We start from the raw sequence: 17,776 nt of genomic DNA on the forward strand, positions 1-17,776 counted from the left end.
AACCTATAAACAATATAATGTGTTTGTATATGTTCAACAATATCTGTAAGACTGTAAGATTATCTTGGTCTCCAAAGTGTCTTCAAAATTAATTCACTCATTAATTCCTTAAACATTTACTGGGTATTCAGGGATGTGTCTAGCAACGTTTTATGTTCTGAGGGTACAGCAGAGTGAACAAAACGATTATGATTCCTGATACCTTATAGTGGGGAGCTGGACTAACTAGTACCTGAACCAGATACTTTCTATGGTATGTGCTATGAAGTAAAACAGTGATGTGCTTAAAAGTGACTTTGTCTAGGACTGGAAGATGATGGTAGTAATGATTTTACTGGATGACCAGACAAGGTATCTCTAAGAGACAATATATGGACTCAAGCTATACTTAAGTCGTATTTTACTGTAGGAGTTTCACTTAGGTTTATATACTTGAACAGCTAGCCAATGCATTTAAAAATTCCCTTAGGTTGTCTTTGTACAGAAGAGTAAGCTCTGGCTTCTGAACTCATATTACCCTGAAAATCTTGGCTGGCTAGCTCTTCACCACTCCAGAAATATGAAAAAACTACAGGAAGCTGGCCGGGGTGCGGTGGCTCACGCCTGTAATCCCAGCACTTTGGGAGGCGGAGGGGGATCACGAGGTCAGGCGATCGACACCATCCTGGCTAACACAGTGAAACCCCCGTCTCTACTAAAAAAAAATACAAAAAATTAGCTGGGCGTGGTGACAGGTGCCTGTAGTCCCAGCTACTCGGGAGGCTGAGGCAGGAGAATGGCGTGAACCTGGGAGGCAAAGCTTGCAGTGAGCGGAGGTCGCGCCACCGCACTCCAGCCTGGGCAACAGAGCGAGACTCCGTCTCAAAAGAAAAAAACTACAGGAAGCTATCCCACATCCTTTCACTACTGACAAAGATTTGTGTGTGCACAGGGCACCTGAATTTGTCAAAAGGAAGAGACTAAACTTTGCATTCTGTAGTATCTTATCTAACAAAATCATCTCGAGGCCAGTTAACAGAAAATGTAAGCTAAAGCACAGAATCCAAAAAATATGCATATACTTTAAAACATGTAATTGGCACACACAACAACTGGCATCAGTCAACAAGGAACACATATTCTTCTGATACAGGACTAAGACCTTTTTTTGACAAAGCAGTCTGAATACTGAAACTTGATAATCTGTTCTCGTTCATTAGTTTGAATAACAAGAACAAATACTTCACAATCCAACCTAAAGCCCCATGTGTTATAGGTTATGGTATCACGATACTCAAAAGTAAATTTCAGTTTCTCCTAATTTGGTCTGTCCTTTTCCTTCTGGGAGAAAGACAAGGAAAAAAAAACACCAATAAAGATACTACCTATCGCTGTACCCATAAGGAGAAAAAAGGCTTCCCCTTTCAAATGATTTTCCAAAAATAATTCCCAAAAGGCAAAAGCCTGCCTAAACCTATTATTATGGAAATTAAATAATTTACTTTGGATTTGTATTGGATGTTTTCTGGACAGCGGATGTTGAGCAGAAGTACAACAGCTGAATAACACAGAAAGAAGGTAGGAAACTTTTGAGAATCAAAGGATAAGACAAAGATCTTGACGTCTTAGAAAAATACAGAAAAGACATAATTTTATTTTGCATCAATATTTAACATTCACTGCTAATTAACTACATGCCAAGCAATTTATAACTCTCAGATTGCTATCATCACGACCTGTCAATCCCATTTACAGGTAACAATTAGTTAAATGCCCAAGATTAGATAGTTACTAAGTGGTACAGACAAGAGGTAGTAGAGAGAGGATTAAACTCAGGGAGTATGATTCCTAGTCTGTGCTCTTAAACAACTACACTATAGAAGGAACTCAAATACAAACTTTACATTACATACAGGTTGCCTAAAAAAGATCTGTCCTTTTCTCCCAAAGACCAAGCCAGTTATTGTAGTAAACGATCAACATTTACACCACCTGACACTCCCTCAGTTAGTTAATAGCTTCCAGAGGGTGACTACTAAGTATTCCTATCTTAGTGCCAAATATTATAAAAGTCTTCATTTTAAATAAATGATACTATGAGAATGTGGGAATGGGGACTCCTTTAATAATATAACAAAGCCTATTTTCAAATATAAAAACACTCCAGCAACACTGAAAAAGGGCCCAAAATTTTGTGGTTCACAACTTACAAAGCATTAGGTCTGCCTGTGTTACAGTTCTACAGTTCTTCAGCATCTTCCCATGATCCTGAATGGGAAAGGTCTACTGAGGGAATGAAAGAGATCTTTCCCTTCCATTCCTCCAGGAAACCCAGAACTTTTGTTTGGGTGTGTAAAACCAGTAATAATTCAAATGTTTATGTTCAATTAAGAAGGTATGAGGTAATGCTTTTATTTATGCATATAAATTTCATTCATTGCATATGAATGTAAAAATCTTTAAGCACACCATTTTCCATATATTATTCAACTCTTTTAAAGCCTCTTGCTTAGGGAAGATGTTCATGTACTCAAAGATTCAAAGCAAATAAAATTTTAAAATGGTTTCTACTTGAATATTTCTCTTTCAAACTCAAAACCAGTTTTCTACCTCAATTCTAAAGTCAGCATCTTCACCTCTATCAGTACATCACTTTTCTCCTGCTGACTGACCTTTGTTCTCCACTAGCTTTTACCTGCAATTTTTACATAAATGGGTGTCGAATTTTACATAAATGGGTGTCGGCAAGATCATGGGTAATTTTTAAAATCACCACATCCATCAGTCGACAAGGAACTGTGAACCCTTTCTTCTTCACTGAATTTCTCTAATAGCACCCCTAAAATTTCCACTTCTACTTTTCTCATTTCCCCTGACTCATCTGACACTTGCTTTGAATCCCGATTACTCATTAATTCCCCAAAACTGTTAAGTTTCCCATGCTGTTTTTGTTCCGATACTCTACCTATCTTTACTTATTAATATAAACACTCTAGCACTGGGTTTCACAGTATCTATCTATCTATCTATCCATCCATCCATCCATCCATCCATCCATCCATCCATCCATCCATCCATCCAATCTATGAGACAGAGTCTTGCTGTATTGCCAGGCTGGAGTGCAGTGGCGTGACCTTGGTTGACTACAACCTCCACTTCCCAGGTTTAGGTGATTCTCGTGCCACAGCCTCCCATGTAGCTGGGAATATAGGCGTGCACCACCACACTCCGCTAATTTTTGTATTTTCAGTAGAGATGGGGTTTCACCATGTTGGCCAGGCTGGTCTTCAACTCCTGGCCTCAAGTGATCCACCTGCCTCAGCCTCCCAAAGTGCTGAAATACAGGCATGAGCAACAGAACCTGGCCTACTTTCTCATATAATGTGTAAATTATTTAGTCCTACTCATTCACCATTATACTTTCAACTGTGTACCAATATAAAATACAACACTGCAAAACCTTATGCTTCCGTCCAATGAAAACTAGTGACAAAACTTAAGTACATCTTCATTCTCCAAGTCTTTCAGAGGCACACATTTATAAAAGTTTTCCTAACTCTCTTTATCAAATACGAAACTGAGAGGCAAAGCAGTTTTAATTCTAAGCAGTTTTAGATTTCAAGGCAAAGCAGTGTTTTCCAGCTTTAGAAAAACAAAAAGTAAATAAATAAAAAGACTCTAAGCTAAGAAAAAAAAATGAATGCTGCCACTCTTTCCCGTATGAGAAACAAATTCCAAAGAAGACTTAACAAGAAAAAAAGCAGGTAGATGCAGATAGGTGGTATTTCTGTTATTCTGTTGGCTGTTTCTGCAACACCCACCACACAAAAAGCGTCACGAGGTTTCCGTAAAAGGAAACCTATTAACTCTTGTATTTCCAAGTAGTTGTGTGGCCTAGTTGTCCAAAGTATATTAGGCATGAGCTGGAAAAACACAGAAGGCACCTAGAGAACGCTCTCACTACCTTTATATGCAAGAAGATAACTTGTTAAAGCCTTCATAAATAGTAAAACTATGAAATAATCTACTGGAATACTCTCAAAACATTATAGCAAAACGAAATGACATCACCTCAAAAATATGTCTGTAAAAGTCAAAATGAAAATCTTAAAAGAGTTCTAAGTAAAATGTTCCAGACTCTTTGGAATGGTTTAACTGCTTTCAGGTGGAGCAAAATGTCATGTTTAGCAATAATTTTCAAAAAATCCTGCTATTACAGAGTAACAATCAGCACTGGCAGAAATACATATACCTAAAGGGATATTCCAGTTCCATATCTACAAAGAAATCACAAAAAAATTAAAGAGACTATACCTTAGAATTGTCAAGTCTCCTAGTCACTGCTAAATAGTTACAAATTTAACAAAATCAAATTCTAATGCTACTTGGGAACAGCTGTATTTTTGAAATATTTCACTTTTATATCTCTCAAAGGAACCAATTCATTAGAAAATATCCTTACTGTATCAATTTATTAAACATTTATTTACCTGAGATTAAGTTTCTAATAAAAAGAAATTTTCTAACCTGTAATATTAATTTTTTCTTTGACAAAAAGCACCTATTCAACAGGTACAGAGAAAGAAAAGTCTGCATAGATAAGAGAAAGGCTGTTGAGACAGATGCCTTAGGAAACAATTCTACAGTAAAATCTATTACAAGAAATATTTTAGATAAAGCTGGAAGCTGGAACATAAAAATGAAATCCTGTACTATATCTGATAATCATAAAAGTGTCCTTGTAACATTGTCTACCAATGCCCTTTTGAGTCATCTGAATTACATGGATTATTTTTCCAGGCAAATATAATCACCAATTTTTAAAGGTATTTTATGCTATTTGCTCTTATAAGCGACAGTATTCAAACTGGTGTCTCTTAGAATATATGCAGACTTTCATCTTTGTCAGAAAAAAATAGAAAAATCTTAAAACTCAGCATTTCCTCTGTACGCAGAGGTTAAATAAACTGACTTCTTGTGTTAAAACAAGCTTAAAGGAATTTTATGCCATCATTACAAAAAGATTAGATTGATTCTTTGGTCATGAAGTACACCATATATCATCCCTAATGCATAGTTAGAAAAATAGAGCAGTAGCAGATTATTCTTTCTTTTCACCAAAAACGAGTCTCCTTTGTTCTCCTACTTTTCCCCCTTTGTTAATGGCATCATCTTCCACCAACCCAGTGATTCTAAGACAAAACTCCTTCATATTATTCCAAACTTGTCTTCTTCCAGATAACTCGTTTTAACATCTCCTGCATATTCTCCTTCCAAGACCCTAAAATTCAGGACCTTGGTATCTTTGGAATGAACTGGAATGAACTACGGTAATGTTTTAAAACTATTCTCCCCTCTATACAATACTGCCTCTGAAATACAAATGGAACAAAAATTCTTTCTAAAATGTAAATCTGGTAAAGTGAACAAGACACACACACACACACACACACACACACACACACACACACACCCCAAATCCCATATCTAGGCCCCTGCTTACATGGACTCACCTAGGCATTCCCAATCTCATATTTCGCATTATAGCAAGACACAACTACTGGTAATTCAGAGTTCTCAGAGATAATCTACTGCTTCAAACAAATTTTGGATTTGTTTTGCAACTTAGTTTATTAACATAGGACGTTTCCATCACACCAGAAAATGCTACCATATTCCCTTTCTGTTAATCTCCAACATTCTGGTTTCTAAACAAAAAACTAATGATCTGCTCTTAAACTTTCAAGAAATTGAATCACTCTATGTACTCTTTCAGGTCTGTCTGGTTTCTTTTGCTTCATACAATGCTTAATATTCACCCATGTTTTCGCATGTATTACTAACCACTCTTTTGTTATATAGTAGTAATATATTGTATGATCATACCACAATTTATCCATTTTCCTGTTGATAAACATTTGTGTTATTTCAAGTTTGGGACCATTATCAGTCAAGTTTTTGATACACATACAAGTTTTACAGCAAACATGTTATTACTGGGTAAAAAACTAAAAGTAGAAGTTATGGACCATAAAGTACGTTTATGTTTAACTCCGTAAGAAAATGGCAAACTAGGTCAGGCACAGTGGCTCACGCCAGTAATACCAGCACTTTGGGAGGCCGAGGTGGGTGGATCACAAGGTCAAAAGAGCAAGACCATCCTGGCCAACATGGCGAAACCCAGTCTCTACTAAAAATACAAAAAATTAGCTGGGTGTCGTGGCGTGCACGTGTAGTGCCAGCTACTCAAGAGCCTGAGGCAAGAGAATCACCTGAACCCAAGAGGCGGAGGTTGCAGTAAGCCAAGATCATGCCACACTGCATTCCAGCCTGGTGACAGAACAAGACTCTGTCTCAAAAAAAAAAAAAAAAAAAGGCAAACTATTTTCCCAACTATGTTACATACTCAGCAGTAATCAAAGGCAGTTCCACATCTTCATCAACATTAGGTATTGCCAACCTATTTGATTTTAGCCATTCTAGTTGGTGTAAATTGTCTCATAATGGTTTTGACTTGTGATTACCTGATGGCTAGTGTAATCTTTCCGTGTGCTTGTTACTCATTCTTATAATGTCACTTCTTTTGCCACTTAAAAAAATTGGGCTGCTCATATTTATTGATTGGAGTTTTTTTTACAAGTCTTTTGGGATACAAGTCCTTTATCATTGATACGGTTTGGCTGTGTCCCCCACCCAAATCTCCTCTTGAATTCCCATGTGTTGTGGGAGGGACCTGGTGGGAGGTAACTGAATCATGGGGGCAAGTCTTTTCCATGTTGTTCTCGTGATAATGAAGTATGTCTCTCGGTTTTAAAAAGGGGAGAGTTTCCCTGCACAAGCTCTCTTTTCTTTGCCTGTTGCCATCCATGTAAGATGTAGATTTGCTCCTCCTTGCCTTCCACCACGATTGTGAGGTTTCCCCAGTCACATGGAACTGTAAATCCATTAAACTGGTTTCTTTTGTAAATTGCCCTGTCTCAGGTATGTCTTTATCAGCAGCATAAAAATGGACTAATACAGTCATATATATGTACTGATATGTAAATATTATATTCTCTAAGTCTGTGCCTTGCCTTTTCATTGTCTTAACAATGTCTTTTGAACAATGTCTTTTGAAATTTCCCATGCTGATGGAGTCAAGTTTATATATTCCTTTAAGATGAGTAATTTTTGTTTTAAGAAATCTTCATTTATCCCAAAGTGGCAAGTATACCCTATGCTTTTTCCTAAAAATTCTATACATTAGTTTTTATATATCTCATTGTTCTATATGCATTAAGGTAGGGTTTGAGTTTCTTTTGTTTTTTTGTATGTACATTCAGCTGTTCTAGCACATTTGTTTAAAAGCCTTCTCTTTCTTCATTGAGTGACCAAGGCAACTTTAATGCATGAGTTATTCCCTGATCACTATGTCACTAACTATGCTAGCACTAAATTGTTTTGGATTAACTACAGGTTTGTGGTGAGTCCTGAGAAAAGTGGCAAAATTTACTTTTTCAAAATGGTTTTAATGATTTTAGCTCCTTTTTATTTCCACATAAATTTTAGAATCTACTCTCAATTTAGAAGTCCTTACAGATTCAATGCCATCCCAATTTAGGGAGAACTGGCATGTTAACATACTGAGCCTTCTAATTCATGAACATGGTCTATGTCTTCATGTAAGTCTTTTTAAAACTTCTCTTAGCAGTGTTTCATATAGGTGCAGATGTCTTACACATCTTTTGTCAAGTTTTTTCCTGATATTTTTTGTCTGCTACTTTTAATAAATGGATTTTCTAAAATTTCATTTTTTAAGAATTTGCTGCTAGTATAAGGAGACTATTTTTGTATACAGAACTTGTATCCTATAATTATTCTAAATTCACTTATTAGTTCTACCAAATCTGTTGTAGATTCCTTTAGGTCTTCTATTTTAAAAAGCATGTTGAACAGTGAATAAGACAGTTTTCTTTCTTCCTTTACAATCTTTATGTCTTTTATTTCACCTGCTTTAATGTAAGCAGAAAGTTAGGGGGAAAAAAATTGAGAAAACAGACACCCTTGCTCCATTTCTGATTTTAAGAAGAAAACATTCAATATTTCCCCATTAAGTATGAAATTTGTTGTAGGTTCTTAGATACCCCTTATTTACATTGTAAAAAGCCCCTTCTCTTACTAGTTTTCTGAGAGATTATTTTTCCTTCTTCATTCTATCACTGTGACAAATTACACTGAGTTCATTTTCAAATGTTAAACAAACCTTACAATCCTGTGGTAAGTCTCAGAATTGCCTCTCATATTCTACTGGAGGTGATTTATCAACATTTTCTTAAGAATGTGCATTTAGGTTAATGAGAAATACTAGTCTGAAATCTTGATACATTACCCTTGTCAGGTTTTGCTGTCAGTTATAGTGGCTTCATAAAGTGAACAGGGTAGTATTCCCTCCTCCATTTTCAAAGACAGCTATTATTTCTTTAAAATTTCATAAAATTCAATAGTAAAACAACCTATGCCTAGAGTAATCTTTGTGGAAATATTTTTTTAATTATCAATTCCGATTTGTATAATACAGTAGTATATAGCTGTTAAGCTATATACTTAAGTCAGTTTTGCATTTGTCAAGAAACTTACTTCATCTAAGTTGTTGAATTTGTTAGCCTTAACAACATTGGTAATATTATTTTCCTATTATATTCTATATATCTCTGACTTTATTGAAAGTGCTAGCTCCACTTTATATTATTAATGTTATACTATTATACTCTGTACATTTCCACTTTCTGTGAAAGTGATTATCTCGACTTTGATTCCCACACTGGTAATTTATGTCTTTTCTTGGTCAGTCTTAAATAGGGAGTTTTAAACCTTTTTTTTATAATATAGGTATTTGAAGACACACTTTACACCATACACGCCCTTGGGTCGTATCCAACAAATTTTGATATATTTTCATTCAGTCAAAAATATGTCCTTGTGGTAACACTTCTATAATCCATGTGTTGTTCACAATTGTATCATTTCTAATATTTCATACTTTCCTAGATGTCTATTTTTGATTTCTAATTTAATTCCACTATAGTCATATACCATATGAACTGTCAATCACATGAAATTTATTGAGCTATTTTGTAATCCAATACATGGTCTATCATTGTGAATGTTCTATGTACACTTGAAGTTATTTTACAGTTACTGGGTATAGTTTTATAAATGTGAGTTAAGCCAACATGACAGCATTTTTCAAATTATGTATCTTTTTATTTGGGGGATAGGACTGTAACTGTCCTATCAATGACTCTAAATTATAGTTTAAAAAATCAGGCTATGATTGTGGATTTCTGTTTCTCTACTTAGCTCTGTGATCTTTTTCTTAATATACTTTGTTATTATTGGCATACAAATTAAGAAATGTTTTCTGATAAACTGACCCTTCAGCATTATGAAATATGCTTTTTTATATTTGGTAATAAATACTTCTTGTCTTAAATTTTTCTGTCTAGTAATATAATCATATCAACTTTCTCACGCTTACTGTTTGCATGGAATATCACTTTCCATCTTTTTACTTTCAACCTGCATCTTGGTATTTCCACCTGACCCTCGTATAGACAGTGGAGTTAGGCCTTGCTTTTTAATCAAGTCTGACAATCTTTGTCTTTTTTTTTTTTTTTGAGACGGAGTCTCGCTCTGTCACCCAGGCTGGAGTGCAGTGGCGCAATCTCGGCTCACTGCAAGCTCCGCCTCCCAGGTTCACGCCATCGAGTAGCTGGGACTACAGGTGCCCGCCATCTCCCCCGGCTAGTTTTTTTGTATTTTTTTTTAGTAGAGAAGGGGTTTCACCGTGTTAGCCAGGATGGTCTCGATCTCCTGACCTCGTGATCCGCCCGTCTCGGCCTCCCAAAGTGCTGGGATTACAGGCTTGAGCCACCGCGCCCGGCCCAATCTTTGTCTTTTAATTGGACTACTTAGACCAGTAATATCCAAAAGAAATGCAATGCAAGCACAGGAATAAATTTTCAAAGATATTCTTCAGAGTAAGTTTAGGTACACAGCAAAGCGGAGAGGAAAGCAGAGAGATTTCCTTGCCTCCTGCCCCCAAATAGCCTCCCCTTTATCAACATCTCCCACCAGATGGCACATTGTTACAACTGATGAACCTACACTGACACATTATAATCACTCAAAGTCTGTAGTTACCTTGGGGTTCACTCCAAGTGTCTCACATTCTATGGGTTTGGAAAAATTTATGATATGTATCTATCATTATAGCATGCAGAATATTTTCATTGCCCTAAAATCCTCTGTACTCCACCAATTCATCCCTCCCTCAACTCGCAAATCCTAGCAACCACTGATTTTTACTGTTTCCATAATTTTGCTTTTTCCAGAATGTCATATAGTTGGAATCACATGGTATGTAGGATTTTCAAACTGGCTTCTTTTACTTAGTAATACGCACCGAAGGTTCTCCATGGCTTGATAGCTCATTTCCATTTAGTGCTGATTAACACTATACTGTTTGGATATACACCACAATTTATTTGGCCATTTACCTACTAAAGGACTTCTTGGTTGCTATGAAGTTCTGGCAATTATAAAGAAAAGTGCTATAAACATCCATGAGCTGCTTTCTGTGCAGACTAAGTTTTTAACTCCTTTAGGCAAATACCAGGGAGCACAACTGCTGGATCATACAAGAAAAGTATATTTGAGATGGAGTCTCACTCTCGTTGCCCAGGTTGGAGTGCAATGGCGCAATCTTGGCTCACCGCAACCTCCACCTCCTGGGTTCAAGCGATTCTCCTGCCTCAGGCTCCTGGGTAGCTGGGATTACAGGTATGCACCACCACGCCTGGCTAATTTTGTATGTTTTAGTAGAGACAGGGTTTCTCCATGTTGGCTAGGCTGGTTTTGAACTCTCGACCTCAGGTGATCCGCCTGCCTCAGCTTCCCAAACTGTGGGATTACCGGCATGAGCCACTGCGCCTGGCCATATAGTTTTCTAAGAAACTGCCAAATTGTCTTTCAAAGTGGCTGTACCACTCTGCATTCCACCAAGCAATAAGTGAGAGTTCCTGCTGCTCCACATCCTTGCCAGCATTTGGTGTTATCAATGTTCTGAAGTTCGGCCATTCTAGTATGTGTACATGTATTTAAATTATAAAATTTGACAAGTTTTGACATACATATACATCCATAAAAGCACCATCACAATAATTTATATGTCCATCACCCTTGAGTTTTCTTGTGTCCCTCTGTCACCCCTCCAGCCTGTCCTTTCCCACTCTTAAACTCCTAGGAACCACGAATTTGCTTTAGATTAGTTTGCATTACCCAGAGTTTTATATAAATGGAATCATACAGGATGTACTCTTTTTCTCTCTCATCTTTTACACAACATAACTGTTTGGAGATTCATTCTTGCTATTGTGTTTATCAATAGCTCATTCTATATGGCTGTTTTTATATTCCACTGTACAGAAAAGCATATGATGCCAAAACAGGAATCTACTTATTAGTTCATCTGTTGATGAATGTTTGTTTCACATTTTGGTGATTACAAATAAAATGGCTATGAACATTAACATGAGAGTTTTTTAATGAACAGATGCCTTCATTTCTCTTGGGTAAATACTTAGGAGACAAATAATCTGGATCATGAAGAAACTACCAAATTGTTTTCCAAAGTAGTTCTATGATTTTACATTCCCATCAGCAGTATTGTGAATATTATGATTCTTCCTCATTCTTCCCAAATCATGCTTTCTAAGATGGCACTCTTTTTAATCTTAGTCACTATTAATAGGTTTGTAATGTTATTTCACTGTAGTTTTAATTTTCATTTCCCTAATAACTAATGATGCTGATCAGCTTTTCCATGTGCTTACTTACCATCTGTGTATCTCTTGTGCAATACTACCTGTTCAAATATTTTGGCCAATTCATTGAGTAGTCTGTTGCCTGACTGCTGAGTTTATATATACTACATCTTTTAATATTCTGGATAGAAGTCCTTTATCAGCTATATGCTTTGTTATGATGTTCTTCCAGTCTATGGCTTGTCTTTTCATTCCCTAACAGTTTCTTTTGAAGGGTACAAGATTTTAATTCTGATGTCAAATTCCATTTTTTAACAGATTGTACTTTTAGGGTTATATCAAATACATTTCTGCTTAATCCAAAGTCACAAAGATTTTCTGTGTTTTTTTCTAGAGGTTTTATAATTTTTGGTTTTACATTTAGGTCATGATCCATCTGGAGTTAATTTTCATATGTAGTATGAGATACATATCCAAGATCATTTTTTTTGCAGATGGATAGATCCAACTGCTATAGTAACCTTTGTTGAAGTCTACTCTTTTTCCCACTGAATTGACTTTGCACCTCTGTCAAAAACCAGTTATCCATAATTGTGAGAGTTAATTTCTGAACTCTCTGCTCTGTCTCACTGACCTATTTATCTTTATGTCATTATGATGCTATTTTTAATTACTGTAGCTTTGCAGTAATTCTTGAAAACAGGTAGTCATCAATGCTCCAATTTTTCCTCTATTGGCTTTTAGCTATACTTCTTTAAATCTTCTTAAATGAGATTACACTTAGAATTTTGATATGCAACCTTAACAGAATCTTCTCATATTAAAGTTAACACTGCATCACTTCAGGTAAAATATAAGACTCTTACCACTGAAAAATTCCATTTACCTTCACTTTATACTAACTGTTGTCATATAAAATCCATTTACATAATAAACCCCATAATACAAAGTTGTTGTTTACATAAAGTCTTTCAAAGAAATTGAGAGGAAAAGAAAGAGCCCTTTTAAAATTTATACACATATTAACCACTCCCAGTACTCCTCTTTATCTCCTGCAGAGCCAAGTTATCTAATGTCATTCCATTCAGTCTAAAGAAATTCTCTTTTTTTTTTTTTTTCTCTTTAATACAAGGTATTGGTCTCCTGTTAGATGTCTTCTTCCTGGCTGTTTAGATTTGCTCTTCATTTCTAGTTTTCAATATTTTGACCACTATGTGTCTAAGTATGGTTCTTTTTATTTAGCCTACATGAGGAGTTTACCTGAGCTTCTTAGGAATGTAAGTTGATATATTTTATTCAAATTTTGTAAGTTCTCAGTCATTACTACCTCAAACAGATATATGTTTTTTCCCTCCACATTCTCACACTGAAGCTCAAATTATATGTCAGACTGCTTCATTGTCCATTAGGTACACTTTCTCCTCTCTGAAAGATTTAATCATTGTATTCATGTGTATTCAAGTTCACTAACATTTCTTCTTGTCTCCAATCTGCTATTAGTTCCAACCAGTGAATTAGTCCCAACTATTTCAAATACTGTATTTTTCAATTAGAATATTTCTACATGCTTTCTTTATAGTTTTTTATCTCTTAAACACTCCTCCATCATTCATTATTTCAATCTTTTCCTTTACAACTTAAAATACTTACGTCCTTGTCTGCTAATTCTAACTCTAGGTCATTTTGGAATCTGTTCCTATTCAATGTGTCTTTATATTTCATGGGTTACTTTCCTGCTTCTTCATATTACTTGTAATTTCTGATGGTATGGTAGATATTATGGAAGATAGTAACAAGAAAACTATATCATGTTGTCTTTCTTGGGGGTGTTATTTTGTTTTGAAAGGCAACTAAATTATTGGTTAATCCATCATCAGTTACTGGTTAGATTAACTGGTGAATCCTTCACTTCCTATCGGGTTTGGTTTTTTGTTTTTATCTCAGTCTTATAGATGGCACTTTCTATGGGGTGTGATCCTTTCTATTCAGGTCCAGGCTTTCTGTACTCTAAATGGAGTGTTTGAAGTACCCTGCAAGATGTCTGAATTCTGACTTCTCAGAACTCCAATGTTTCAGAGTACTATGCAACCTATGGAATCACTGTTTAGCCCCAGAGCAGACAATTTCTGATAGACCTGGCAAACTCTCAACCTGCACACATGTAACCCAGTAATTATCCAAAACTCTGAATGAAGTGAATGCCCATACTAAATTCTGCCCCCTGTTCTACTCCTAAACCCCTAGACAGCTCTCTTTTCTCCAGGACTTCCCCATAAATTCCAAATGACTGAGCAGTTCTGACACCCACTCTTAGTCTCTTCAGCTCAGTGAGACCTGTATACTGAGCTCTCCACTTCTCTGTGGTTTACAGCAGTAAAACGGTCCAAGGCAGAAAGCCAGAGGGTTCATGATACTTACCTCACATGCTACCCTTCTCTCAAGGATGATCTTATACCGTCTGCTCATCACTTCCAAACAACAGTTGTTCCACATATTTTATTCAGTTACATAGTTTTTGGTTTTGCGGGGAGACCGAAAAAGGGGTCAAGGCTACTACTATTCTGTCATGAGCCCTAAATATTAGGAATTAATTTGGAATTAATTTCCCATTATCAATCACAGTACGCATTGTAAAAACAAAAAGAGAAACCGACAAGTTACACACTTAAGCCTATTTGTTCAATTACGTGTACATGGTACTTTGACTATCAAAATCATGGCCCAGTGATTTTGCTTTGTAATCACTACATAGCAAAATCAATGATAATGACCTGCTGACAAATTTATCTTCAAATCATGACTATTATCTGTTAAGTCCTTATAATTTTTAGTTAACTGAATTGTCAGAGATGTGTGTTTTGTGTTTATGTGTGTCAAGATGTATGTATACAAAAGCACAGCTACCTAAGGGAAATCAAAATGTCTTCTAGTCTTTTATGATCCTTTTATTGCCAAATATAATTCGTTCCTCAAGCAAATAATTCAAAGTTAAAATACAGAAAAAGGAACTTTAGTTTCAGGTAAATAATGTAAAATGTTGAGCTGTGAGGTAAATTCATTTGATAATAATAATCATCAAATTCAAAATTTGGCCCATTAAGATGGGAACACGTTTATAAAAAAAAAAAAAAACAAAAAAAAAAAAAAAAAAAAAAAAAAATTTGGCCCAACAGCCATAAAACTAAGGTCTAAAATTTGGTCTATATTGGTTTACTAACAGATCCTACAACCAACCAACATTATTTCAGATAAACAAATTTTTTTTAACTCTAACTTTGAAGATTAAAACAAATCATCTTAAATATGCAGGTAGACAACATAAAAGGATCAACTCTAAGAATTAAAATACTGTTTCAGCAAAAAATTAGTTAAAACCATTGCAACTATGTAGCTGAATTCTTTGGTTTTTACTTACAATGTGGGTTTTAGGGTTGTGGCATAAATACTTAAAGTAAAAATACTATATGACACACAAACACAAAAAATAAAAACAAAATAAAAATACCAGAGGGGCACATGAGGGGACTATAATGTGAGAATTACATTTGTGGTTCAAAAATGAAAAGCAATCAAACTTAAGAGTCACCAACTTCAGGTGGTTTTTTTTGTTTGTTTGTTTGTTTTCACCCAGCTCATATACACTCTAGTAAAATTTACTCTAAAATGTTTCAACACAGCATTTAAAAAGAAAGGCTTAAAAAAAAAAAAAAAAAAAAGGCTTTCCTAGTATAACAGAGTTAAATTTGAGTTTTAACATTCTGCCCCCTAAAATGGTAAATGACAGACTGCTAAGAGAGTAACACTTACCTGTAACTACCATGCTGCTCATATTAGAGTTTGGACTACTGAGAACACTGCCTGAGAGCAGTTCGTCAGATCCTCTCTATAAAAACAAAAACAAGTTAGCATAAGACATCTTTAAATTTAAAAATATTAATCTAAAAGTCTTTCACTTAAATGTCAAATGTTACACTATTGGGAACAGTGAAAAATGTTAATCCCTATAATAAAAAATTAACTTCATCCCTCTACTCTCCCATCTATCCCTCCCCCATTCTCACAAAGGCAACAATGTTCCCCTTCCCTTCTTTAAGTCCAAAAGGCAATAAATAGAAAAAGTGATTAGATTCTATAAGCAAAAGCTTTGGAAAGCTATCTCAAATTGTTTACAAACAAACCAAAGCCACACTAGCTAGACTTTCTCAGAAACGTTCTCTCTACATCCTCCATCCCAATGGTCCTTTATTCATGCAGATAACTCAGATTTTTATAAAATTAGAACTTCATTCTGGTGAGTTAGATATCAGTATCATCATCATTATTAAAATTAAGCAGGTATATACTTCAGTGGCTAGAACACTGAAAGCAAAGGCAAAATCTTTGGAATGAGAGATTTCTTTCTGCAAAAAAATAAGGTTATGTCTTAAAATAGAGAAAAGGTTATACGTTCAACTGTTTGGGAACTGCACAGTTGTTTAAACCAGCCAGTGACATTTTAGCTATTTTGAAAATGTTATGTGTTTACAAAAATATGAATGGACTAATATTTAAACTAACTAAAATCAACTGTTTTGCCTTGGCTATGTATATTTACATACATGGATATTAGTATTTAAATAGGTTAAATCAATACTGGCTGATTTAAACAACCAATCAGTACAAAGAAGTTAAAGGCAACCATCAAAATGAAAAAAATGTGCAAAGGAGATAATGAATTATCAAAGCATTTCAGAAAGTCCAAAAAATCCAAATTTAACCATAAGCTTTATGCTAATTTGTATTTAAACTCATAATGAATAAACTGTATTACAACAAATATGAGAACGGTAAACAGATATCCATAGTTCATCTCCCTTAAATATTTTAAGAGCTTTCTACTTATTGGCATCAAATGCGCAGAGAAAAAAAACAAAAAATACAACCAGTTTCAAGTCACATTGATACCGTATTTACACCAGGCTTAATTTCTTAACCAATTTCTAAACTAGATATGGAAGATTTGGCATGGCATAATTTTGTAAGAACATGATGAGCAGAATTGTATACATTAGTGATTCTCACAGTGTAGTCCCTAAGATCTAATTGAATACTCTAGTGATTCTCAAAGTGTGGTGCCTAATCCTAAGATTAGACCTGGAAACTTACTGATAATACATGTTCTCAGATCCAATCCCAGACCTACTGAATAAGAAATTCTGAGGGTGGGGTCCAAAAAGCCAGGGTTAAAAAAAAATCCTCAAGTGTTTCTCATGCATGTAAAAGTTTAAGAGCCACTGATACACATTATTGGCTCATTATCAACAATAGATGTTTCCTAGCTTTCTTCAAGTTTTCATGACAAGTAGAAAATATGGTATTAAGAAAGGATGCTCTGAAGCTCAACTTCCACTTACCAGTTAGGTTAACAGTACTTAATCACTCTAAGCCTCAAGTTCTTCATTTGTAAAATAGGGATAACATCCACATCACAGCCCTTAGGATTAAATGTGATAATACATGAACAGTGATTACCAGGCAAAGTGCCTGGCCCACATCAGTAGTGCTCACTATAATATTCCCAAGTTTCAACCAAGTACAACGTTCCCACATATTTACTGACTCAGTAAGTGAATTAACGTTATTATTAACAGTTACATATTTTTTGGCCTTTGTTCTTAGACCAAAAAAAACTGAAGGTCAAGTTACTCCGTATACAAAATCAAGGTTGGCCCGCCACCACAGGATAGAGAGATAAAGCCAGCCCTTCCATAAACCCACAGAAGTCCAGATTAGATATTTTAAAAGTAAAAAACAAACAAAAACAAAACTGAAACGATCCTTAATGTTTACTAACCTGAACAAAATTCCTAATCAATTAAAATATTGTCAATGCCTTATTTGTTCCTTAGTTCACAAAAATACTTTAACTCTCCTAGTTTTCAAAAATATACCTGACCTCTTTTCAAATGCATTATTATCAGCTTATTCTTTAGATGTCTATTTGTGAATTCAAA

General features: G+C 35.2%; 1 protein-coding gene across 7 annotated transcripts in view; it reads right to left on the minus strand.

The window, feature by feature from the left end:
- PTBP2 (polypyrimidine tract binding protein 2) overlaps positions 1-17,776 on the minus strand; it is a 93,460-nt gene that overhangs the window by 46,439 nt on the left and 29,245 nt on the right. For 6 of the 7 annotated variants that reach the window (XM_011991479.1, XM_011991478.1, XM_011991477.1 and 3 more), the window contains exon 3: positions 15,591-15,666. The exons of the other annotated variant lie outside the window; for it this stretch is intronic. In XM_011991479.1, the coding sequence (XP_011846869.1) occupies positions 15,591-15,666 (76 nt within the window). The remainder of the gene's footprint in view (positions 1-15,590; positions 15,667-17,776) is intronic. 7 annotated transcript variants of the gene reach the window in all.

Source organism: Mandrillus leucophaeus, unplaced genomic scaffold (genome assembly GCF_000951045.1).
Source record: "Mandrillus leucophaeus isolate KB7577 unplaced genomic scaffold, Mleu.le_1.0 Scaffold397, whole genome shotgun sequence".
Lineage (NCBI taxonomy): Eukaryota > Metazoa > Chordata > Mammalia > Primates > Cercopithecidae > Mandrillus > Mandrillus leucophaeus.